This window comes from Aptenodytes patagonicus, chromosome 1, assembly GCF_965638725.1.
Source record: "Aptenodytes patagonicus chromosome 1, bAptPat1.pri.cur, whole genome shotgun sequence".
Taxonomy (NCBI): Eukaryota; Metazoa; Chordata; class Aves; order Sphenisciformes; family Spheniscidae; genus Aptenodytes; species Aptenodytes patagonicus.
Genome location: NC_134949.1, coordinates 7,141,898 through 7,166,235, shown reverse-complemented (window position 1 = coordinate 7,166,235; position 24,338 = coordinate 7,141,898). Strand labels below are relative to the sequence as shown.

Genomic DNA, 24,338 nt, shown 5'->3' with positions numbered 1-24,338 from the left:
CCGTTCTGCAGCTCCAGTCAGCAGAGCCTTGAAGCATCTGCTTAATATTAAGCATGGAAATAGTCGCATGAAGTCTAGCAGAGCAAATTCCCAAAGTCAAGAATACGCTGGGAGATCTTCCAGCAGCAGGAGCTGGGGGTGGTGTACTCCGTCCCCCACTGAGCCTCCGGCAGCAGGCGAGGCGTCAGAAACGCGTGCTGCAAGCAACCAGCAGCGAGAAGCCCCTAAACGCCCAGGCTGGCCGTTTCCTGTAAGCAGCAATTGCAGGGAAAACAAAGCAAATAGCTCTGGGATGTTAAAATCATGATGATATTTGAAACTCTGTGTCATGCATGAAATGTGACCAAACAGAGGAACATCTTCTGTCTCATTTGTATTTAGATGATAGGAATCACTGACACAGAAGAGCTTCTGGTTTTTATTCCATTGCACTGATTCTCTGAATCAACACCAGGAGGACAAAACCCTATCCCAGGCTGTCAGCCTGGTACTTTCTCACTACAAGGGAATTCAGTTGGTTGATTTTCATATCCAGAGAGTACCGCTGTCCAGGTCAAAATGGTATGCTGGCTGTAAAGCAGCAAGACATGTTGGCAGTGGTGTGGTGGGAACACAGCTTGGGTTGTAGTCTCCCGGCCAAGTGGGATGGACTCCTGCGAGGAGTTTTTCGGCGTGTGGAGGCGGAGGAATAGCCAACACAGTGCTCTCTCCGCATTCCTCTCTGTGTAGCCAAACCAGAGCCTGAGTCAGCGAAGCCACACTAGCGGGAGAGCAAGCACGGCTCCGTGGTTGTGGCCAGGGCTGGGCAGCACAATGTATGTTTTTAAGTCCTGCCTCTGCCCGTGGCTTCCTGTCCTGAACAAGCCATTTAACCACTCTTCATCGTGGTTACTTATGCCATAAAGAAGGGAAATGATACATTTTAGGGGGTATTGACAGGGTTAATTCCATAGCGCATGTGGCATGCGTGGAGGGAAGTCATGAAGAAAACACCCATGGGCCATCTCTCACAGGTCCCCAAAAGACAGCTGTGAAAAGCAAGTCCACAACTCTGACCAGCTAAGTCTGCAGACTTTCTGACAGGGTCTGCAGTTTTGATGGGAAACATGTACAGATCCCAAAAAGAAAAAAAACTGGAAATCACTGCTTTTAAGATGAGAAGATGAATGGCTTGCAGAGTATGTTTCTGAGAGTTCAAAATGAGTAACTGCATTTGAACTGAATAGGATGACACCAGAATTAAGCCCATGTTTGAGTGTCTTAATGCCTTAGAGTCTTATATGCCAACGTATAGTAGTTTGTGTCCCTTAAACCAACAAAAAGCATCCAGAGTTGGTTCCCCTCTCCAGCCTCAACTTCAAGAGCACCTCCCAGCACAGCCTTCATTCCCTGTCCAGTGACAGGGATGAGGCAGCCCAGCACCCGTCCTCATTAGGACCATCAGCCGACGTCTTGTTGCATCCGTGGAGAGTTTTCTCACAAGAACAATACTCATAACGGGACAAGGTCTTCTGCTCCAGTCGCATGGAAAGGGCTCAGCACAGGGTAACACTGAAACATGAGATCCCAGTTGTCTCAGACCTTGTTTGCATTGGCCGCGGCTGTTTTCTCAGAGAAATTTCACTCCGATTTGTAGTGTCACAATTTGACTTAAACACATGTTGCAGCCCTGATACAAGAGCTGTCAGCCCTCTCCCAGGTTGAACCTGCCTAGCAGTTCCCATTTCGCTGCAGAGTTTTTCTTTTCTTTCATTCTTGGCTGTATCACAACTTTCTTTGACCGTGTGACTCCCCTCCCCATGTTCACCTCCAATTTTGGACAGGGCAGTAACCCACAGGCACCGGAGGAGAGGTGGCCAGTGCAAGTACGGGAGGGGAACCACTGCCTTAGCAGGCTCGAGGACTTCCAAGTGCTGGGAAAAGAGTCGACCATCCCTTGCACTACACAGTAGAGCTCCTGGGCCGTCCTGCAGTGTCACCTCCACATCTGCATCACACAGAGTGCCTGCTGGCTATGGACTGTGGCAGCCACTCCGTAACACACTGCTCCCCAGGCTGTCTCTTGCACTGGCCCACCTTCACCATCCATGTCCGTACGTGAAAGGCTATAACAAAAGTGTCACGTTTCTGAACTAGCCTGTGTATCAGTGCTCACATTCATTTCATAATCGTACTCCACCACAAGACTCTTCTTAACAGACTAGAGAGGAGGACCTCATTTATCTGGGGCTCTGTAAATCAGTGGCTTGGTTTACTCCAGCCAGTGCTACATCCCTGCAGTGGGAGGAGTTCTGCAGACCAGGATGCTGCGAGCCTCTGTGTGCTGGTGTGCTGGTGTTAGGGGCTCTGCTGGTGCGGTTAGAGTTGAGGGGTGGGGAGGAATAATCAAGCAGGTTTGTACAGCTGTGAAAGCATGGGGAAACCTAACCTGAGTTTTTTGGTAATATTTTAGGACAATTGGGAATCCCAGAGAGGAAACATTTAGCTCTTATTTTTCCTGTTTTTATATTCACTCAACTAATAGTTGAGTAACATTCTTCACTCCAGGGCACTAGGCAGCCCTCTCTGAGCCTCACAGCTCCCCTTTTCCATACCACGTGGCAAGTCCTGTTACATCTGTTTACAAGTGGGGAAATCAAGGTACCTGAAGAGTTTCTCCCACATTCTCTAAGGCAGCCATTGATCCTGTGGAACTTTAGTTGTCACCTGGGTCCTAATATTTAAGAGCCACCGTCCAAAGCCAGAGGTAGTGGAGGGTGTGGGGGCTTGGCCTCAGGTGTCTCAGCATGTGATGAGACACAGAGGATTCACACATGCTTTGGCATTAGTGACTCCCCTGGGACATGTAGCAGGTCAGCATCAGCTTAGCCAAACCCAGGAATACAGTCTGAACTGGACAAACTGGATGATCTTTACTGTTAGTCCTCTGGAGCTGGGGATAACTTGGGGATAACTAAATAACTTGAAGAGTTATTTAAAAAAAATGCTCTCCTGGCTTGAGTAGCTATTTATTGCTGTTCTCTAAGCATTTTTTCCCATTAGCACAAGGGTGTGCACAGTAAAGACAGCAGCTTTTACTATAAGGTCTGTGATAGGTTCCGCCACAGAAAACTATCTGAGGAAACCTTGGTGTAACCCCAGTTCTTTCTTTTCTCCTCTCCAGGGCATCTGTGACCAGGAGGACTTTTGGGCATAGTGGCATCGCTGTGCATACATGGTACGCCTGTCCAGCGCTAATAAAGTCTATCTGGGCTATGGCCATTAGTCAACATCAGTTCTACCTGGACAGAAAGCAAAGCAAGGTAAGCATGTTGGAGGTGGGAAGTGCATGTTGCAGTGGGTGAGTCCTTCTCACTCCCCATGGTCCCAGTAAGGTCAAGTCCAGATGGTGGCTCCTTTCCTACTCTCCCTTTCCACTTAAGATCAAAAAAAGGTAAATTGACTCAAAATATCTGCTGGCTTTGGCCAGTTTGAGGGAATTTGTATCAAATTCATATCTATGGGAGTGAGGATTGTGAGTGAGGGAAAGGTTGTACTGAGCTGTGGCCAAGTTGGAGGAGCCAAAGTTTGCAAGCTGATAGGGTCGTGTCCCTGTCTGGATGGTTTCCACATGTATTCTGGTTCTTGAACTGTCATAAAGTTAGGGCAGCTTCCAGTAACCGAGTTCAAAGTAGCTTCACACTCTACACCTGTTTCTGAATCCTTCTTGCTGTCCCTTGCTTTTTACTATCATATTTTCCTAGACATGAGGGGTAGGGATATTTCTCTCTCCACACAGAATCTTGCAGAAGAAGGAGGGGGGCAGGATGCTGACAGCCTGGCTTTATAAGGAACTGTCTTGATTTGGTGCTGCACAAATGGCTGCTCAATACACGAAAGAAACCACCTTGAAACCAGAGGAGTGTGCGTTTTCCCTCTAATTCCTTTCATCAACAGTAATTTTAGGCATACCCAGGGCAGCAGGAGATTGCTTTGATCACTTTGAGATCACTTTGAGACAGAAGAGAGACTTCTCATGCGGATGCCCCTCTCCATACGAGCATGCTAGTGTAAGACTTTAGAGAGAAGATAAAAAGTGTTTTGAGTGGGTACCTGCTTATACAGCTTCCTGCATTGACCGCCATCTCTGTTATCACCGCAGGGTGATACCCCTCAAAATGGCTGAAACAAGCTTAACATCTTACTATTGCTGAAAGCACTGCCCACATTTTCAGGCAGGGCTTGCTCCCTCCCATGCACAGGCCCTGGCCCTATTAGGTCCCTTCATGAGCCAGTTTAGCTCGCTAAACTGACAGAAAAATCTTTCTTTTTCCTGTTTTTCTTTGTCGCGTTATTTTTCTTCCAGTTCAATGAATTGAATTGGCTTGCTGAAATTATGTGAAGGGCCATCAGCGTGCACTCTAAACTCACCAGCTCATGCTAAACCCTTCTGACATTGCTTTTTCCATCATGATCTCTCTGACTGTATTGTAGAGTGAGTAGGACTTTCGGATGCCTTGGGCAGAACACGTGGTTACACCCACTTTGGCCATGTCCCATCTAATGCAAAAAGACAGGATTCATCTTAGTTGCTGTGAGCTGTATTGAATTTAGGGATGTAGCTAACTTCCCACCCCTGCCTAAGTGCCAGCTGTGAATATGGACAAAATTGCATGCTCACCCGATACCAGGTAATGCTTTCCTGTCCCCCTCCTCTGCTGAGCACCACCACAGCAATGCATAGCTCTCTCTGTTTTGCTCTCAACAAAAACAACTCAGCAAACAAACAGAAGTTTATTTTTTTTTTTTTTAGCCAGATGGATTTGCTGATCTAGCTGCAAGGTATTTAGGTCACAAGCAACCAACAAACAAAAGGAAATTCCCTCCTCCTCCCATTTCTTTGATAAGAAACTGGGTCTCTTAAATGCCCAGGACTTCCCTTCAGTGACTTCTTTTGTTGTTGGCAGATTGTGTTTCAGTCTGATCTCCCCTCTCTCACTCTCCTACAGACAGCACCACCCACCAGCCCTCGTTTGTCAACCTGTCACGTCTGTGACCATGTCAGTGTGCTTTGTCACAATAATCCCGGTGGTCACATTGAGGCTTTGAAGTTAAGGCATACAAATATTTTTGTCCCTTTCTCTTAAGGGAGCTGGTATTTTAGTCTGTTGTCCTCGTCTTTGACGTGACACAGTCAAGATTGATAGATCCATCAATTTTAATTGATCTGTTCAATTCATCCTGCTAGTCACTTCAGGACACTGTACCCATGTGCGCTTTGCTTTTGAAAACCAGTAAAACATACTCCAGAGTGGGGTGATGTGAAATGTCTTCGTTTCAGCTCTCAAGGGTTTAGACAAACATTTATTTGAGTTTCAGGTCACATGGGTTCACATCCCCTTAAATCTCAGTCCCCACTTCAGTTGAATCCCCAACTTCAAAGTAAAACTTACTTAGATATTCCTTCCTTTCATGTTCAAACTTGGCATTTCATATCGTTTTGACAAAAGAAAGAAAAATAAAAACAAACTTAGAAGAAAAAGCCTGCTGGAGCTCACTGCAACTGAGCCTTCACTCCAGTGGTATAGATGAGATGGCAGGAGATATGACACAGTGATAAAGCAAGCTTGAACTCCATGCTCCTCACATAACTGGGCACCAGTTGGATCTGGACCTTCTGCACAGCTCCACTGGAAAAGCCCCTTCACTTGATTTTAAAAAGAAATAAAATCAGCTTTGCCTGGATTTTGACCCTTTTGCAAGGAAGTGGGGTCCCAGCCTTCTTTGCAGCCTCACTCTGCATTGAACTCCTGCCAGTTCGCCGAGCTCCCAGCGTCTCGCTCCCCGCTGATCTGTCTCTCTCTCCCTGCAATTGAAGCGTAACGTGGAGACTGAAAAGATCCCCAGCTTTCCAAGTGATCATGTCAGCATGCAGAACTCCTGTCAGCTTCCCTTTTTTTCAGGAGACAGATGCAGCAGGACTTCAAGGCATGTCTTTGCTCTGTTGACTGCACTGAGTCAATCAAACGTTTGGCCTAGAAGCCTTGAGAAGTCTCTTTTTGTGGGAATCTCCAACAGCACGTTCCTCCAAGCCCAAGGCTTTTTGGCTGAATGAACCGGTAGAAAATAGGCCAAGGGTTTCAAAAAATCACCTGCAGCAAACCCCCATCACTGCAAGCAAGAGGGATAAATTCATCCCTAGTGTCCATCTACTCTTGCATTTCACTGATGGATTTTTCTTCACCCTCTGACCCTGTCAGAACAACACTGGGGATCAGTTTGGCCCCATGCTTTGAAATGACTCATGAATGAGCCAGTCTCCCTCCATGTAAATGAGACTTGGCAGGTCTGTGCTAAGTGCTTTAAAATTTTTGAGCCTGGAGGGACTGCAGGGCCTGAGGGAGTGCTAATGGGATGTAATCTAGCTTTCCACTGTTGTGCTGTCAGTAAAAAGTCTAGCCCAGGCCTCACGCTGGCTGTTGCTCAGTGGCCTGTATGAAATGAGCTGTTGGTCTGATTCCTGCCGCTGATGAGTGGCTGTCCAAAGCACAAGACCACCAGACACTGATTGGCATTGCTGTAGGCAGCAGGGATTGAGCAGCATGGGAAATTAACCCCATTCCTCCCCATTCTTTTCAGGAGATGCTCCATCCCAACTGTTAGTGCAGGGCACCGTTAGCACAACTGTGGCCAGGTCTAAAACCTTCACTGCTGACTTCAGCAGGTTTGGATTGCACCTTCTGTGCAGGAAGATCACTCTGCCCTGCTGATCCCCCGCCTGCTCTCTTCTGGTTTGCTTTTCCTCTCTTCAGGCTCCAGGGATGCCAGGCTTCAGTCTTATGCTATTTTTTCATTTGCCCTATGTAGGGCACACTTCCAGCTGCTGCTGGCTTGGTGTGCTGACCAGGACCACAGCCTCCAGTTGCATTGCCTTCACTCAGCGTTTTAGTTAAGTGTCTAGTCAAACAGGTAGGGCCAGAGTGTGCTCTAATTTGCAGTCTGAATATGAGTGGAAATAAACTACAGGGCTTCTTGCTGTAACTGTCCTACAAATACAGGAAAACCACTGCCTCGCAGAGCAGGAGGGCAGGATCTGTCTGTGCAGACTTGGGGTTTGTACCTTTCCTAGACATCCGCTGCAAGGACTCAGTGCATTGGGTTAAGCAGATACTGGGTTTGATCAGTATGGCTGTTCCTGGGGTTACACAAGGCATACACAACCCTGCATATACGTAGGGTCATACAGCTTGTATGCACCTGCAGGGGATAAATCACCAGGATAGCAGCAGCCTGAAGGCTTGTTACCTCCAAAGTTCTGACATTGCAACAAGACAGCAGTTTGTGCTCAGGCTCCTGATCGAAACTCAAGTAGCAGGAAATCTCATTAGATAAAAGCAGGGACCTTCCTCTTCAATTCCAGAGCTATTTGGAGAACATCTTTCACAAACCTTGTTTCTGACCAGGAACCTCAGATCCAAGAAGTTAAAAAAGTGCTATCCTTCTCCCGAAGCTGAGTTTGAGGAGGAGCTGCTGAAAATGAGAGGTGTCTAACTGGTTGTATCATTAGTTTAAGAGGGTCAGTACTGGTTGCTTGATCTGCTCTGACATCTTAGCAGGTAGTTCAGCCTCTGCACTCAAATAAGTGAGTGCACACGCCCTGCTCTTGAGGTTGTTGTCGAAATAAGCTTGTGAGGCATTTGGGTACCTCTGAATGGTAATGATAGAGGCTATAAATACCCAAGAATATTAAATTATGATAATACTTCTGAGAGTGTTTTCAGTATGAGGCTCTCCCAGTGCTGTCTTCATTTGAAGTCTTAAATTAATCTTAAAAATATAGTGTTCAACAGGGAGACATTTTACTTCCCTTATTATTTCATTGATGTGCAAACAGGCAGGGAATCGCTAAGATTTAACCTTAAGTGTCTTACCCAAAGTCCCATAGCAAATCAGTAGCAGAGCTAAGAGTGAAGCTCAGCGTGGTGAGCATTCAGCCATCAGTTCAGCCTTAGTTCTTGTTAAAATGATTTCTGCTTCCTGAGGATGTGAAATAACACTGAAAATCCCGTCTTGGCAAGCATTCCTTGTAGTCCCATCTCGTGTTAGTTCTGGTGGGAACAGATCACACCCTGGTACGTGAATGTCAATCAGCTTCTGATTTGTTAGCACTGTAACGATGTGCCCATCACCTGAACTGTATGACTAGGGCCGAGAGTCTCTTCTGGCCTTGAGGAGGTGCAGAGGTGAATGCTCAGGTGAACTGGGGTTTCACCATCCTGTTGAACGTAAGTCTTTGTGCGGCTGGAGAGCCTCGGCACAATGTCCCGACAACTTTCTGGGTTCTGAGAAATAAAAATTGCAGGTCAGTGGCCCTGTGAGGCCAGGCTAATTGAAGCTCAGCAGCACAGGACTTGCGAGATTTGGGCGATGGGCTGAGCTCCAAGCTCCCTCCATCCATGACTGAGGAGCTCACATGAGAGTCAGCAAGCAAGAAGCCAACTTCCAGTTCAGAGATGAAATAGCAGTCATCTTTGTGTACCGTGTTACAGACAGCTAGCTTCTTCCTGGTTGTCAGTTTCCTCCTTGTTAGCATGGCTTGTTACCTGTAGTGAATTCAACAACCAATACATAAAATAGAGCTCAGAGCATAAGCATTAGTTCAGAAGAGGCAGGAGGAAATTTTCCATGTGGACAGATTATTCCACAATGGCTTAATGAAAAGTTTCTGTATTTTTTTTCTGAAGTGCCTGGAGATGACCCCAGTCAGAAATGAGATAGAGGACTAGAGAGGCTTTGGGGTTGTTCTGATGTGGCAGTTGCTATTTTAAGGGGATCCGATCCTAAGGCTGTACTGGTCACAAAAAAGACTGAAAAATTCTTGTGGCCACCCAAGACACCCTCATATGTAGGGTTCTTCTTCCCAGTAGTGCTAGGGATATAACTGAAGGGCCATCCCCAGCAACTTTGATCAATGTTCTTGATCTTCTTGTTCATGTTAAGCACCTGCTAGAGGCTGCTAGGAGAATGGACTGGAGATAGATGGTGAGGTACTAACAGTGGGATTTGTATTGCAGAGGCAAGGCAGCCACTAGGACTGAGTTAGCCCAACCCTGCAAGCAGCCACCGTGCTCATTTCATTGCTCAGTGCTGCTAACCCCCCTGCCCTGAACATTTTGTGCCTTTGTTGGCTCTGTGGGCATAACCACAACTGAGCTCACTGCTCAACGAAGAGAAAGGTCTGGAGTTATCTCACCTGAACTTTCTGGGCATCTTGTTGTCTCAAGTCCTTCCATAACCAATGGAGAAAGGATGTCATCTTAGGAAGTCAAGTCATTCCCTCCTAAGATAGGAGGAGGACTAGATGATCATTGGAGGTCCCTTCCAACTGAAATATAATACAATATTCTATTCTATTCTATTCTATTCTATTCTATAGGTTTACACAGTATGCACGTTTACTTTCCCCTGGAGGTGCCTAGATTGTTGACATTTGGTGGTGTGCAGTGGCTGACTCCTTGCCCTAGTGTGGCCAGTTAGTTACTGAGCTGGGACCGGCTGTTGTTTCTTGCTGGAGTAATGTTAATGCTTTGAAGAGGTCCTTCACAGTAGGGGCATTGCATGTGGCTTGTTAGTCTGGACCATAACCTGAATGTGTTTTCCTGCCAGTATTTTCTTCCAGCTTCTCATGACAGCCCATTTAAGCCATGTCCTCACTGTGTCTTGGTCCAAAGCTCATTGCAGATTTGGAAAGGCCCCTCCTGGCTTCCTTTAGATGCTAGAGATGGTCTTTAGCCTTCAGGCTTTGCAGTTTATTATGTTAGCATTTCTGAAGGTCTCTTATTGTATGTGGTTACACAGTGACTCCATACATAGTTTGTTTAAGAGGGAAAAATGTGCATGGCAAAGCAGAGAAAATAACAAACAACAGGAAGCAATGCCAGAATTGTACCCACTTAAGAATGTAAAAAGTGCAGCAGTGAATACAGTGCCGGATTGCTTCTATTCTTGTAAAATAATCCAAGTTTGCTGTGGAGGCCTGTTTCCTGCCACAGCAAAAGGACTTTTTCCTTCTGTGAGCTTTAAAGAAGCGCTAGATCATTACTAACTCCTGTGTCCATGTCCAGTCCAAGATTCATGCTGCAAGAAGCCTGAGTGAGATTGCAATTGACCTGACTGAAACTGGAACGCTCAAGACCTCAAAGCTGGCCAACATGGGGAGTAAAGGCAAAATTATCAGCGGCAGCAGCGGGAGTCTTCTGTCATCAGGTAGGTCCTTTATCCTGTAACTGGAGAGAATATGGTGGGAAGGGCCATGGCCATGGTATAATGGGAAGCAGCCAGAACTGCACTGCAGAAATGAAAGTCACTTCCCTTTAGCCTTTCTGTCTGTCCAGGTGTCAGTCCATCTCTCAGCACGTTGCCCCACAAACAGCACAGGCAGCAGCCTCCCCCTCTGTCATTACCGCTGCTCGTTTCCTCTTTGGCCCCAGGATGTCAACTCCAACCTCTCACTTTCCAGCTGAGACTTGGTCTCTCTTCACAGTTTCTACCATAACCACCCCTTGGCACCCAGCTCATCCCTAGGCAGATGTGTTTGTGAAGGAGCCCTCAGCCAGCAGTGAGGAAGCAGTCAGCCAGTGCAGCTCACTAGGGAAACGGAGGCTGGGAATTGGTGATGTCCTTCAGCAGGGACATCAGGCAGGGTGGCTTCTTCGCAGAGTGCCCATCTGCTTTGCCTCTCTGTTGCTGGAATTTGCCTGGTGTCCCAGGCTCCAAAGAGCTATTCCCTAGCACCCTCCACCATACTAGTGTGGGGACCTAGAGGTTTCTCTTTGTGGCTTAGAGCACCTTCCTGTTATGAGGAAGACATAATCTGTGAAAGAAACCCAACAGAAGTTGACACAGAGAAGAGCTAGAGCATCGAAAGAGAAGGACCAGGGAAGAGGAGTCAGGAACTTCTCTGTATTTCTTTGAAACTCTTCTGTCAGTCTGAACGGGGCAAGCTGTGTGTAAATCAGTGCTAAACATCACTCCAGGAGCAAAGCAAGGATTGACAGTTTGCAAAGAGCTTGAAGCTGCTCAGGTGAGAAGCTCTTCAGGAGGGCAAAGTTGCTGGTATCACTATAATTAACAGTTCCAGTCAATTAAATGCCCTCTGTTAAGTGTCACGTCAAGTTATCGAAATCCATTGTTTTGAGATGTGTAACACCAGAGAATAACCTTCTCATGCTTGACAAGAGTCCATCTAAGAACACACATGCTTTAAAACTGAACCTACACTGGTGTAGTAGATGAGCTTTGAATCACTGTATCCTTCATGTCTCTTAAAAGCCACCCTCTCCTGCCTGGAAAATGTCCAGAGAGGGGTTAAAATGTGCAGTGCTTACAGAGCTCCAGAGCAGCCTGCTGTGCAGTTCCTTGCCTTGCCTGCAAACAGAGATGCCTTTCTGCTCCTTAGGTGTTCCTGAGGAAGTATACAATCCACCGTCTGTGCCTCCCATCGCTTAGGGAGTTGCAATAGCTGAGCAGCTCCCGGACTGGTGTCGGGTTGTTGGAGCTCTTTGGCATTTTTTCCAGCTCTCCTGCTGGAAAGTAAATAACGTTAAGTACCCTAAGGAAGTTCTTAAGGTCTTTCCAAGATCTCAGCCTCCTGGGCACCATTCCCAAGTTTGTGAGAGCTACTTGGTAGTAATCCTGTTTTCATGTTAATACACTGACTTTTCACCTTCCTGGAAAAAAACATGGGGGTCTGCTTCTGCTCTCACACTGGGAGAGCAGTAGCCAGGTGAAAGCCAGCAGAAAAGCAGGTCCAGAAAAGCTTCTGTAGGGCCAGCACCTATCAGGGTTACGTGGATGGAAATACCAAACTGCGAGCTGCCCATGCTTTTATTTCTGTATGGTTTTTTGCTCCCTGCTCAAATCCCTTCTGGCTGAGGGTGGGGTTTTCAGACTCAGCAGAATTGCACTAGTGACTACACTCATGCAAAGTTCATTGACCAGGTGAGTCATTTCTTCAGGCCTGGGTAGGTGGATCGGTCTACCTGGACGCCTACGTAGGACTGTGTGAACCTCTTTTTCAGTTGAGGTGCTGCTGGTGGGCCAGGCGAGCATGGCTCCCTCCAGGTTCCTGTGTTCAGAGCTGCCTTTAGGTCCTACCAGCTGTGAGGACAGGGCTCTCCACAAAATGCTGTGGAGAGCTGTGGGATTTGCTGCTGCTCTGTGCCTTCCAGCAGCTACAAGCAGCTACAAGGAAGTATAGAGAGAAGATGTCTGGCAGAGGAGGACAGATACCAGGGAATTGGAGACCCTGGATTGCTTCCACACAGTCACCCAGACCCTTCTGCTCCAAGAGCTCCTTCCCTCGAGGTCGGCTGGCTGAGGTGATCCAGCCCTGTCCCACTGGATGGGAGGGGGCATTCGCCGCTTGTCCCGCCGGGCACAGTCACTGGTTCCGTCCCAGCCTTTGCGTTTCCTCCCATTGTGCCGAAGATTGTCGGCACACAATCACAACAATGATGGGTTATCGCGGTACAGCCTGTGCACTAGAGAGAATAAGTGCAAATGATTAAGTGGCCACAGCAGATTTCCAGGCTATAAATACCCCGAGTGACTCGAAGTCACAAGGGCAGGACTGAATCTCTGTTTGCCCCCACTTCCCTACTGTTCTCAGTCCTTTTTTCCTGGAAATTACTTGTAGCCATTTCCTCTCTCCATCTCACTCCTCCTCACTGAAGGGACTATCATCAGTGCCACGAGGAGCATGCTGAAGCTGGCATGTCTCCCCTGGGATTGCAGCAAGGCTGCAAGGAAATATTTGTTGTTGCTTCCAGCTGTCACACTGTCTGGCCAAGATCCTGCTGTGCAGTGCAAGACAGTCGCTGCCCCACATCACTTACAGTCTCAAGACACAGCAGAGGGTAGATGGATTCTTATACTGGAGCAGTGACTTCCCCACGGTCACAGCAATTCAGGGCCAAAGCCTAAGCTACTCCATGTTTCCCAGGCCCTCGATCTCAGTCTGTGTCCACTGCAGAGTTGTAAGTTTGATACTTGATGCTCCCAAGTCCATTTCTGACAAGCTCTCTCTTTAATTTTTGTCTTCGTTTTGGCTCTGAAGAGGGCCCCCAAAACAGTGGGCTGCTGGGATTTAGCTCAAGGATCTTCTGCTCAGGATCTCTGGGTCATCCCTGGACATCTGGGGCAAGATTTGCCCAGGAATAAAAGCTCTGCTTTCACACTGGCATGAATCCTAATCAAAGCCAGCAGAGATAATTATTGGAGCAAAATCAGGTTAGGTCTAAGATGGATTTTTTCTTCAGTCTGTGCCCTAAGAGCTCTGCCAGGCTCCTGACTAGTGAGGAGTCCTGTTATTGCTGGGTTATTGTTGGACTGAACCCCAGACCACCACCTTCATCTCAGTGGGCAGAGGAGAGACCACAGAGGAGCACCTCTGCTTTAGCTCTGCAGACATGTTCGAGGAGCCTCCGGCCCCCTGAGCCCTGTTCCTTCATCAGCGGTGGAGGTTTCCTGTGTAGGGGCCTGTTTACGTTTGAAAATGCCATGACAGAGCCCAGCCAGCCAGTTCCCCAGCCCCCGCTGCTCCATCTGGTGGGGCAGCCTCCCAGCTGGACCGCCCCAGCGGGTGTTGGAGCGGATAAACAGCACCCGCACGGCCTCCGGCAAGGCCCGCGAGCGCGGGGGCTCGCAAAGACGAGTCACCCACAGGATATCTGAGCGCATCCTGTGCGGAGCAGCTCCAGCTGGGCTCCCGCGCGCCGCGGAGGATATCCTATTTGTCTGGCAGAGACAAGAGATAGCAGCTGTCTGAGGTTGCTGGCTGTTGTGCGCTGACATCCTGGCGCGGTGAGTCATCCCAGGCTCTGGCACAGAGCAAGCGTAGGGGGACCTCCCCTCCCTGCTCGGGGGACAGCCTTCCATGGGGACCTCAACCAAACGCCAGCGAGCTGGAGCCAGCAGCCGGATGTAGCATGAAGGGTTTGCCATATTTAGGTGTGTTTTTCCTGGAGCGGGAGACTCACAAAATGAGAAAGAGAAGAGATGCCTGGATGCTCTTGCCTCACCGCTGCTCAGCTGCCTTGTTGCATCTCCTTTCCCCTCACAGATGCTAGCACCAAGCCTTGGCTCCCTCTGCTCTTCAGCATGCCATCTATCCTCCCTGCTTATTTTCATCTTTCTCATTTATCCCTTTTCCAAGCTGACTCCACTCCACTAAAATAGGTGGAGGAAATGGGAACAAATAGTAAGTCACTGGTAGGGCTTTCCTCTTCAAAACGGTGGCTCATGTTGCTGGTCTCGTCTCTTTGACAAGCTTTAAAACAAAGCTTGTCTTGGAGCCGACACCTGGTAGCCAGGAGCCCCTGCAGATCTATCTGCACAGGCACAGCACATCGCCTTGGTCAGATCCTTTGGGGGTGTGACTCACTTGCTTCATGTCCCCATCAACATCACCAAGACTGTCCTGACTTCACTGGTATTGGAGTGATCAGAAACCAGCCTGTTAGCACTGGTGAAGAAGCTCAGCCATGAATTCTGCTGGAGGAGTGAGTTGGGCAGGGAGGATCATGTTCTCCCTCCGTTTCACAGCTTGTGTTCTCCTGAATGTCAGTGGATGAAGAAATTGCCTGGAGAGGCCAAGTGGGTATCAGAAGATGAGTAGTGTATCCACACACTAATAGGGTATTAAGCAGATGTTCAGGTCACCAAGACCTGTGTCCCGTCCTGTATGCTAAGGAGGAAAGGGCATGTACGATTGCCTTGGCTTTGAAATTAAACCAGCAGCATCAGCTATAAAAACAGGCCCAAATTCAGCAGGTTCCTGGTGCCCACCAAAGAGATGGCCCTGTGCTTGCTACCCGGTGTGTTTTCACAACCCTTTTTCTTTTAGGGACATTAAATGGTTCTGCAGAAGTGTGTGTTAAAATGCAGAGTTTGCTAAATCTTTGCACAGCAAATGGGCAGGAGGCTAAATAATAATTTTCACCGAAAGGTTCAAAAGCTATACAGGGAGATTACATATTTCAGCAACATTTCTCTGGTTTACTGCATTAGGAATTAGCCCTAATTGTGGGAGATAAAATACCTGAGAAAGCCTCCCAGTCAACCATTTCGGTCGCAGTAGGAGTCTCTCGTGTTAGGACTGATCTTTCAGGACTGATTTTTCTCTGTTGATGATCCCCTTTGGAAGGCACTGGGCAGCCGTGACTCAGTGAGCATCATATTTAATAAGGCTGATTTAAGGTAGTATCTGCTTGATTGGTTTGGTTTGTGCCGGTCTTTGATTATTTCTTTGGTTGTTTTTATGGTCTTTTGATTTGTTCTGACATTTTTGGGTCAATTGCCACTGGGTTTAGAAGTGGGTCTGTGGTCACAGCCTTGCTCGAGGCTGGATTAATACATATTTATAAATAAAGAGCCTCTAATGCAAGCTGTAGGCACCCCAGCAATACAAAGCACTGTTCTCCGCTCCTTTACAAGCATCTCACATGGGTGTGATTCTCTTGACTGATCAAGTCTCCATTTGCTTTTCACCTGTGAGAACAAGCAGAGAATCCAACCCATAAAAATCTAATAATACCCCCCAAAATAGTTCAGCTTTTAAATTAAACAAAAAAACCCAAAACAGCTATAATAGAACAGTTTCTGAAGGAGAAACCAGGAAGGTCTGAAGAAATAAGTCCTGCAGTATGCCCAAGGGATCATCCAAGTCAGGTATGGTCAAGCTAAAATATTCAGCATCACAAGCCATGAACTGGGTACCCTGTCCCCTGGCCTTTGAACCCTCACTACGCTAGAAGAGTTTGTGATACGAGGACTCAATTGGAAAAGGTTGATTTGAACTGGTTCATTAGTGCCAAGGAGTGGTCGACTTTGGTTTCAGCAGTAATCCCATTGCTTAACTCGGAATGTGACAATGCACTTCCAGATCTGCCCTAATTCCTTTACTTTCTGGGAGGGATGAAAAAGGTGGCAAAATGTGCACTCAGTAGACACTGCCACTGACCACATCAGGGTTGAGACCAGCGTGGTTCTCACACAGGGTGAGCACAGCTGGAGCAAATGCTGTGAACTGTCTGTGCTTGATTTGGATCCATACCAGCTCAGCCAGAAGCCGTTTGTTTCCTTCTTGTTGGCACACCCCGAACCAGCTTAGGCATCTGGTCAGGGTTTAGGCTATTCATATGCTTTTAAATGTTTCAGCATCTATGTAGCTGCTGTGGCAACCCGCAGCGCAAAAACGAATAGCTTTTAAAAATAAATCTGAGGCTGGTGTGGAGGTAGGGAGCAGAGAGAGGAAGGAAAAGGGAAGAGCAGTTGAAAGGAAAATGTAGGTCATTGAAGTTATCCTAAAAGAAAAAAAAAAAAAGGGTTGAAACATCTGCTGGAATCATGAGCAACTTTTTACCGGGACTCAGCGGTTTGTTGGCAATTCAGTGAAGAAATTCAGCAGTTCAGTTTTTGCTAGTAACTGCTCACCAGGGTTACTATTAAGAATTTACTAAACACTAGAGTGGGCTTTTCCTGCCAGTGCAAATACAAGGCTCCTGTAGAAGATCCCATCAAGTTCCTGCAGCACAGATGTGTTTGTAGAATTGAGTTTTGTTGCTCTGTGAGGGCAAACCCAAATGAAATGAGGATGACTACAGCAACTAAACAAACATCTTACCATAAGGCTGTCCTCCTTTATCTGAGGATGCTCAACCTGACTGACCTTTAGAGAGCCCTTTTTCCACCTCCCCCACTCCAGGACAGCCCAATAAAAGGTGTAACAAATGGGGGTGGTGCTTCACAGAATAAGTGCCAGCTGTCTTCCTGTATAAAAACTGCAGAAATAGTGGTGGAAAAGATCTGTGAGATTCTCTGCTTCCCCTGGGCTAATGCAGAACTATTTCATGGCATGGGTTGCCTCAATCCTCTTTCAGTTTAACTTTAACGGTCTGCTGGAATAGTAGCAATGAAAGATGAAGCTGAAAGCACAAATTTCACTCTTGTTTTGCTGCCAAAACAAAGAGTTGTTCCCAGGTTCCTTCCAGAGCTCTCTGAAATGGCAGCAACGTTGTCAACCTCCTTGGGCTGAGTGTCCTCACTGTATGCTTGGAGGCCAAGCTGCAAATGTATCTAGAAGGCCCCTCTCACCCCCATCCTACAGGTGCACAGAAAACTCCATGTAGCATCCTGTTGTATCTGACTCCTACAGGTAATAAAGGTCTACTTTCTCTGTACCATTGCCCTAGAGGGGCAGGGGAGCCCCCCAGAATCACCCTGGGACAGCGGGTGCTGAGACCACTGAGGACCCTCTAAGGACTAGGAGTGAACCCCCTTGAAAGCATTGCCAAGTCAAAGGTTTTTCTGCAGGCATAAACCTACAGTACCCCACAAGAAGTCCCTACAAAGCACTAGACACAATCCAGCTGTCTAAACGTAGGTGTCCAGTGCCATTTTCGGTGGGTTAGAGTATCCCACTGCCTATCCAAAAGACTGTGGGTCTCACAGGGTCCTGGGTCATATCTGCCACCCCATGGAAGACATCTCAGATACTTAGATCACCTCGACACTTCTGTTGAGGCAACAGCAGCCCTGTCTGTTCAGCCCAACTCAAGACCCACTATGGAGTTTATTAAAAAGGGATCAGATGCAGACTTAGGCTGAGCTCCAGAGCTGTGTGTGGGGCAGAGCTTTAGAGTGTGTGGAGCTGTAGCTGTCAGTGTCATCTGTGGACATACATGGGACGCTCCTGCTGAATCCACCACAGATACCAGAACTCAGCTTTCTGTAAACCTAAGGTGGATGCTTTGAACTACAGCTGTAGCTAAACAACAACCAGTAATATGAGTGAAAAGCATGTAGAGATGGCATTTACCCCTTCTTGAGCTTGCTTTTTGTCTCACAGTACGGCCATAACTTTTGTGTCCTTACTCTGTGATGAAAGGATGCACTTGGCTTATGCAAACAAGGGGTTCGGTGGGAAGTAGTGACTTCTCTAAAAACTCATCCCTGAGCCTAGAGGTGCATTAAAGAGAGTGACTGCTAAGCATATCCTGAAAAATCAGCTGCTCAAGTCAGGGACCCAAAAATGGATGCAACCAGCATCACCCCTTCTTTGAGATGCTAGGTCTTGGATAGCAATTGATGCACCATCCCAAACCAAAATAAAATCAGGAACCCCATCAATAAGTTCCCCTAAAGAGCTGAAGTTACAAATGCTGTCATGACATCTGAGCAACAAAGTCTGACTTAATGCATGGACTTACTTCAGTGGAAGTTGCTGGGTAATTGCCGCTTGAAAAGTCAAGCCATTTGGACATCCAGTTTAAATATCTTGACCTACGTCTTCACAAGAAACAGCTACTATCCCAGAAGGACCTATGGGTTATTGTTGTTTTGGTGTGTTTTAGAGGAATCTTGCTAGGTAATTTTGTTCCATTACGTTTTTTCATAAAACAGGCACTGTAAGTGGATTGAATTAAATGTTGGCTACTAGGATAATTGTGGTTCTTAAGAAGTAGGCTGTATTGTCAAATGGTTTCTCCTAGGCTTAATTTCCCAAAAATGCATCTCCAGGGCTTCATAAACTGTACTGTTATTTGCCATTGGGAACTTTCATGGGAACAGTATGTCTTTTTTTTCTAGGATCTTTACATGAATAATTTTGTTGCTTTTATTTTTCTGGATAATGATTACAAATGTCTTCATGTGCCCCACTGTCCAATCTCTGTTAGCTTAAACACTAAGAATTTGCTGTAAACAAACATGACTGGGTAACACCTGCTTCATGTCATAGTCTGATTTCTTTTTCAAAGGACTGCATCCAGGCTTTAGTAAAATTACAAGCACTCCAGATGTGTATGTATTATGCTGTCAGCTGGCCTAGTGAAATCATTGTTTATTGATAGGTTCCCAAGAGTCAGACAGTTCTCAGTCTGCCAAGAAAGACATGCTGGCTGCACTGAAATCCAGGCAAGAAGCTTTAGAAGAGACACTGCGCCAACGCTTGGAAGAACTAAAGAAACTGTGTCTCCGAGAAGCGGTAGGCAATGGACATTTTATAACCCATAACACTGTGTTGCTTGCATTGTTATAGCATGCTCATTGTTTGGAGGTGGTGTGGAGTCAGGAGAAGAGATTCCTTCCATAGTCACCTCCTGCAAAGCCTGTTGTGCAAAGGCCTCAGGAAGGTCCAGCTGTTTCAACTCCAGATTGCAATGTCACAGGACATTTCCCCCACAGAGAAGGGAACCCCATGTCAGCTGGGTGCCCAGTTGGCTTGGGGCTAGGAGGGTGCTCAGCAACCACATCTGCTGTTTGAAATTGTGTTTAAGATGCATTCAGCCAGACTTCTTATTGACTGGCGGGAATATGCAGCTACCTAAATTGCATAGGAAGGTTGTCCTGTGTACTGGTAATCACTTCTCAAATGCTTTTGACTTCGTTAGCAAAAAAAAACCCAGGCTGTTACACTTTCTTCTCGGAGCAGGCCTGACCTTACGTGCTTTTCTTCTCCCAGCACATTCTTACATACAGCACACAAGGTCTCATCTGCTCATGTAGACTCCCTTTATCCAATAAGCTCTGGCGCTGCTGGAGAGGAATGGTAGTGTGGTGGCAGACCTTGTGAAGAGGAACCACTGTGGTCATCCCAGGACATGCAGGACAGCTCAGGAACTCATCTCATAACCTTCCCACTCACCTGCCTGTTCATTCTTGGAATACACAGGAGGCCAGTTAAGAGATCAATTTAATGTTTGGGGAAATTACAACCCTGCTGCAGATGTGTGTGGAGGTTAGGAGCAGCATACACTTGGGTCATTCAGCAATCCTCCTTTGTTTACCAGGCCTGAAAATCTGAATTTAACAACAAATCGTGATGTGTAACACAACAGGAAGCTGGCTGGAGACAGTGGGAGATCTTCCAATTGTTGCGTAATATTTGATGTGTATCTCGCCTTTGACAAAAATGGGGGAAATAGGTCACTGATTCAGCTCTCATTGCACTTTGTTTCAATTAGTCTATAGTTTTAACGCCAACAAGAATAAGCTGTGGAAAATACCTCTCGACAAAGAAAGCAGAAATTTCTGCTGCCCCAGTTGCCATCCTTTATTCCACACAAGCAAACCTTTAAGACCTGAGAAGTCCTGGTTGACTTCAGCAAACAACTTGTGCTGATAAAGGTTGCAGGACCAGATCCAGTCTCGTAAGTCTATCGAGTACAGAGCTAAGACCATCTGCAGGAAGCAGTCACATGCTCTTCGGGGCTGATGGACAAGGTCTGGAGGGCTCTACTTGCCCTGGAGGAATTTACCACCCTAAGCTAACACTGCCTGACTGCAGAGGGCTAATGCTTTGCAGCAGCATGCTTGCAGGGGAAGATGTGCCTGTGCCACAGTTGCAGGAGCTCAGTGCCTTCACTTTAACTCCAGCCCCCTCTGTGGTGCAGCCTCAGGCACTTCACGAGGAACCGGGATGCAGGCAAAAGCTCCCGCTGGGGCATGGAGCCAGTGGTAAGGAGCAGTATCTCCTTAATGTGCTGCAGCAAGGCTGGCCTGAGCCCATCTGTCAGCACCTTAAGAGCTTGTAGAAAGTGTTCGTGCTTTCTGTAGATGATCCAAGAGAGGCAGTTGGTGGACAATTGGAATCTGACCCTGTCTTGCAACCCTACAGCTCGTCCATCAGCAGCCTCCAGTTGGAAGTATTTCCTCTCAGGCTGCCCTTCGTCCTTTCTGCTTTGGCATGGGAACGGCCAAAACAAAGGGAGAAGGCGGCAAACCGGGGGATAAAAAAGGGTTAAAAGTGGGGGCATAATCAAATAAGCATGGCCAGAGACATTCATAACAGTGGCATCAGGTTACTTCGGGCCATCACCACTCCAGTTACTTATTAATTTAGATTACGTTTCAGGACCATGCCTGTGAATACTTTTCAGCTTATGGAGGCAGCATGGTAGCCCACGTTAATTTTGTTCTGCTCCAATCCTGGGCATTTTACAGAAGACATTAACTCTTTCCCCACTGCCCTGCTTCATATTAAGTTAGGGGTTTTAAAGAAAATATCCTTGTTTCCCTTGGGAAAGGATACAGGAATCTGTGTCTTGATGCAGTGCTTAGAGCCACATTGCACTAGAAGGAATGCATTACAGAAGAAAAGCTGAAATAACCCCACAGGGCTGGAAGGGCAACACAAAATGGGACTCATGAGACATTGCAACAGTGCCTCTCGCAAAAGGGGGTTGTGCACGTCGGCACAGAGCTGTGCTACAAACCCATTTTGCTGGGAACTGCTTAAAGGAAGGATCTGAAAGGGCCAGGTCCTTGTTTCCTAGTGATCTGAAAAGAGAAGAAAGAAAAACCCCATTAGGGAGCGGGGGAGAGGCCAGGGCAGGCAGGGGCCTGAGCTGCGCACTCGCACTTGCATTAAGGTCAGCTGCTGTTCTTTGGGATTCAGATGATTTAGGTTACTCTGCCAGCTGGATCCTCTCAAGGCTGATGCTAAGGAACACAAAAGCCTTTTGTCCTTCATAGGGAGACTTTTGAGTACAAGGAGTCGGGCTGTGCTCGTAGTGAGGCTCCTGCCTTTTTCTGTAGGCATTTGAATGCCTTCAATTCAGATATGTGTGGCTGTATTGTGTAGTCCAGGGAGAAAAAAACCCCACAGCATTAACATCAATATTGGCACTTGCTGCTTCCTGTGTTCCAGATATTCCTCAGTTCTGTGGGGTTTGCTTCAGATTTTGAACAAATCTTTGCAAATGACCCCATCACTCTGACAAAGCATCATATACTATCGCTCCGAAGCTGCCCATGACATCACCGGGGTTTGGAAGGGGCTCTGATACATGAAGTGTTATCAGACAGGTAATGAGGTACCAGGCACTGCTTTTAGTGATCATTTTCACTGCATTCCTCTCAGACACATCATGAATCAGGTGGGAATGTTTCTCTGTGTGGGTCATAACCTGCACGGCTGTTGCCAGTGGGGCTTTCTGACTCAGCAGACCTGCATCCTGCGTGAAGGCTCTTGGATCTGTTCACCCCCTTCTCAAAAGTAGCTCAGCAGATAGAAGCTCTCCTTTCCTGCTCACCCTGCAGCAGAGACGAAAGCATGTGTGCTGCAGTCTGTTCAGCCTCAGGCCCCAACGCCCTAGGGATGGGCACCACCTACAGACCTACCCTGGGCAGGCCATAGAAATCTGTATTCATGCACAGGTTAAAGAAAAGTTCCCCACCCTCAATGTCAGGTCCTGGGACAAGTTTGCAGGGCTGGGTGCTCTCCTGTATGTTTATCAGCTGGCTGAACTGGGTATGTTGTTAATGAACGCCTGTCATTTTACGGTCACAGTTCAAGAGCAGTGTTGTGCTTTGCTCTGCTGCAGGATTTCCCAGATCACTAACAGCATTTTCTGCTTACAGGAGCTCACAGGAAAGCTGCCACGAGAATACCCCCTAGATCCTGGGGAGGAGCCGCCTATTGTAAGGAGAAGAATAGGAACTGCCTTTAAACTGGATGAGCAGAAAATCCTGCCTAAGGGAGAGGTGAGGCTATGCCCTTCCCTTCCAGTCCCATGTCCCCACCTCGGGTCTCTAAGATGTCCAACATGCATCACATAGGAACCATCAGTCTTAGAGTTATTTTTGCTTTAAATGACTGTAGTTGATCACGGTGCCTTTTTTTTTAATATCCATCAGAACAGGGAAGCAGCAAGAGAGTTGGTGCCCTTGGTTCAGACTCAGAGTAAAGGTTAAACCCTCAAAGTTCAGCCCTGGCTTTGCTAGAGGTAACAGAAATAGCCTGGGTGACCAACTGGACCATGACAGTCCGAGCACTCTGGTGACCAAGTGCAGTGACTTGTGTGAGTAGGGAGCACATCAGGAGCCCCTTGAGCCACCTGAGCCCTGCTGCTGCCCTGTGTTGTTATTGCAAACAGCCACTTGCTTTCCACTTCAGTAGCAATCCGAATTCAGATCTCCCCTAACAGGGAGAAAAGCATCACAATTATCCATCTTAGCCCTGCAATAGCAAGATGAAAGCATTTTGCTCCCCAGTCCTTAAACAAAAGAGCCTTCGTCCCTACCTATGGGGAGCTGGAATTATGTTTTTCCAAGTTTGCCAGGGAATGTTTGTTCTCTTCCCTTGCTCCCACAATGTGCTGGGTCAGTGCCCTGAACCGTGGCTGTGAAAACAGGCCTGCAGCAGCTGTAAGGCGGGACCGGATTCACAGAAAAGCTATTGTCTGCAGAGACGCATTTGTCTCAAGACACTTGTGTATATTCCAGTCTTGAGTTTCCTTTTTATTTTTGTAAGAGGAGAGACTGAAGCTGGTGTGACTGCGCGGTTTAAGGCTCTGTTCAGCCAGGGAATTAACTGTTTGTCGTTTTGTTGGCATTTTCCTTCTGCTGAAAGAATAAACAGCTGAAGCTCTTTAGTTTTGTTCTCAATGGAGCCTGGGAGAGGAATTCCACCAAAGTCAAATATTCATGAACTAGCACATTTAATTAAGCTTTTCAAAGGGAAGCACGGCTTAGCTGAGTTACTCCTAAAACCCCTGAAGTCTGTTGGCAGCTCAGTTATAACCTGATCTCCAGCTTCCCAGATCTTACTGCTGCAAGGCAGCTTTTGGGGCCAGCGGGTGAGGAATCTCCTTACTCCAGTAGCAGGGTTAGGTGGGGAGAGCATGAAGGTAAAGCAGCTCCTCCCCATTGCAGGCACTCTGCCTTTTGGCATCAGCAATCCAAACATGCTGACTCAGCTTTTCTCTACCTCCCTTTTCATGTGTCAAACTTTAAGACTGTATTGAAAAAACATAAATTTCTATTCTCGAAGAATGATGTTGAGCTGTGTTTATTTGGCTGCCAGTTTGAGAGCATTTAGAGAGGCCAGCAATGATTTTCATGCGCTTTTCAGCAAGTGCAAACACTAGAAACTCAATTTAAAACAAAAAGTGAAATAGTCCCTCAGTCATGTAAATCCAGGGCTGATATTACCAACTGTGCCAAGGACCTGAAGCAAGGCACTTCCACCTGAAGGCAGATGATAGCCCTCATTTTCTGAGGCTTTATTTATAGTGGCCTCACTGGAAGAAAATAGACAATTATGGCCAGAAGGAAAATGAATATGTTTTTTCTAAGATATACTGAATGTTTTAGAACTGAATCTGTGAGGGTCTGAAATGACAGCTCACATGAAATTCTCCATACCTTTAGTAAAAGCTTTGTCAGAGCAAGACTTGCAGGGAAGGGTCCTATTGTATTTTTGGTAATCGCCTCTACCTGGTCCATAATTCCTGACTCTTGGAAGGATTTTGCCAGAAGGCAGTGAACCAGGTTCCAGGTCTTAAAACTCCATGGTG

The 24,338-nt window shown here is 47.1% G+C and overlaps 1 protein-coding gene across 6 annotated transcripts in view; it reads left to right on the top strand.

Annotated features, from left to right (window-relative positions):
* Window positions 1-24,338, top strand: part of FRMD4A (FERM domain containing 4A) — a 396,169-nt gene that overhangs the window by 354,718 nt on the left and 17,113 nt on the right. For all 6 annotated transcript variants that reach the window (XM_076356146.1, XM_076356314.1, XM_076356060.1 and 3 more), the window contains exons 13-16: window positions 3,164-3,302; window positions 10,104-10,245; window positions 18,891-19,024; window positions 22,402-22,524. In XM_076356146.1, coding sequence (XP_076212261.1) covers window positions 3,164-3,302; window positions 10,104-10,245; window positions 18,891-19,024; window positions 22,402-22,524 — 538 coding nt within the window. The remainder of the gene's footprint in view (window positions 1-3,163; window positions 3,303-10,103; window positions 10,246-18,890; window positions 19,025-22,401; window positions 22,525-24,338) is intronic.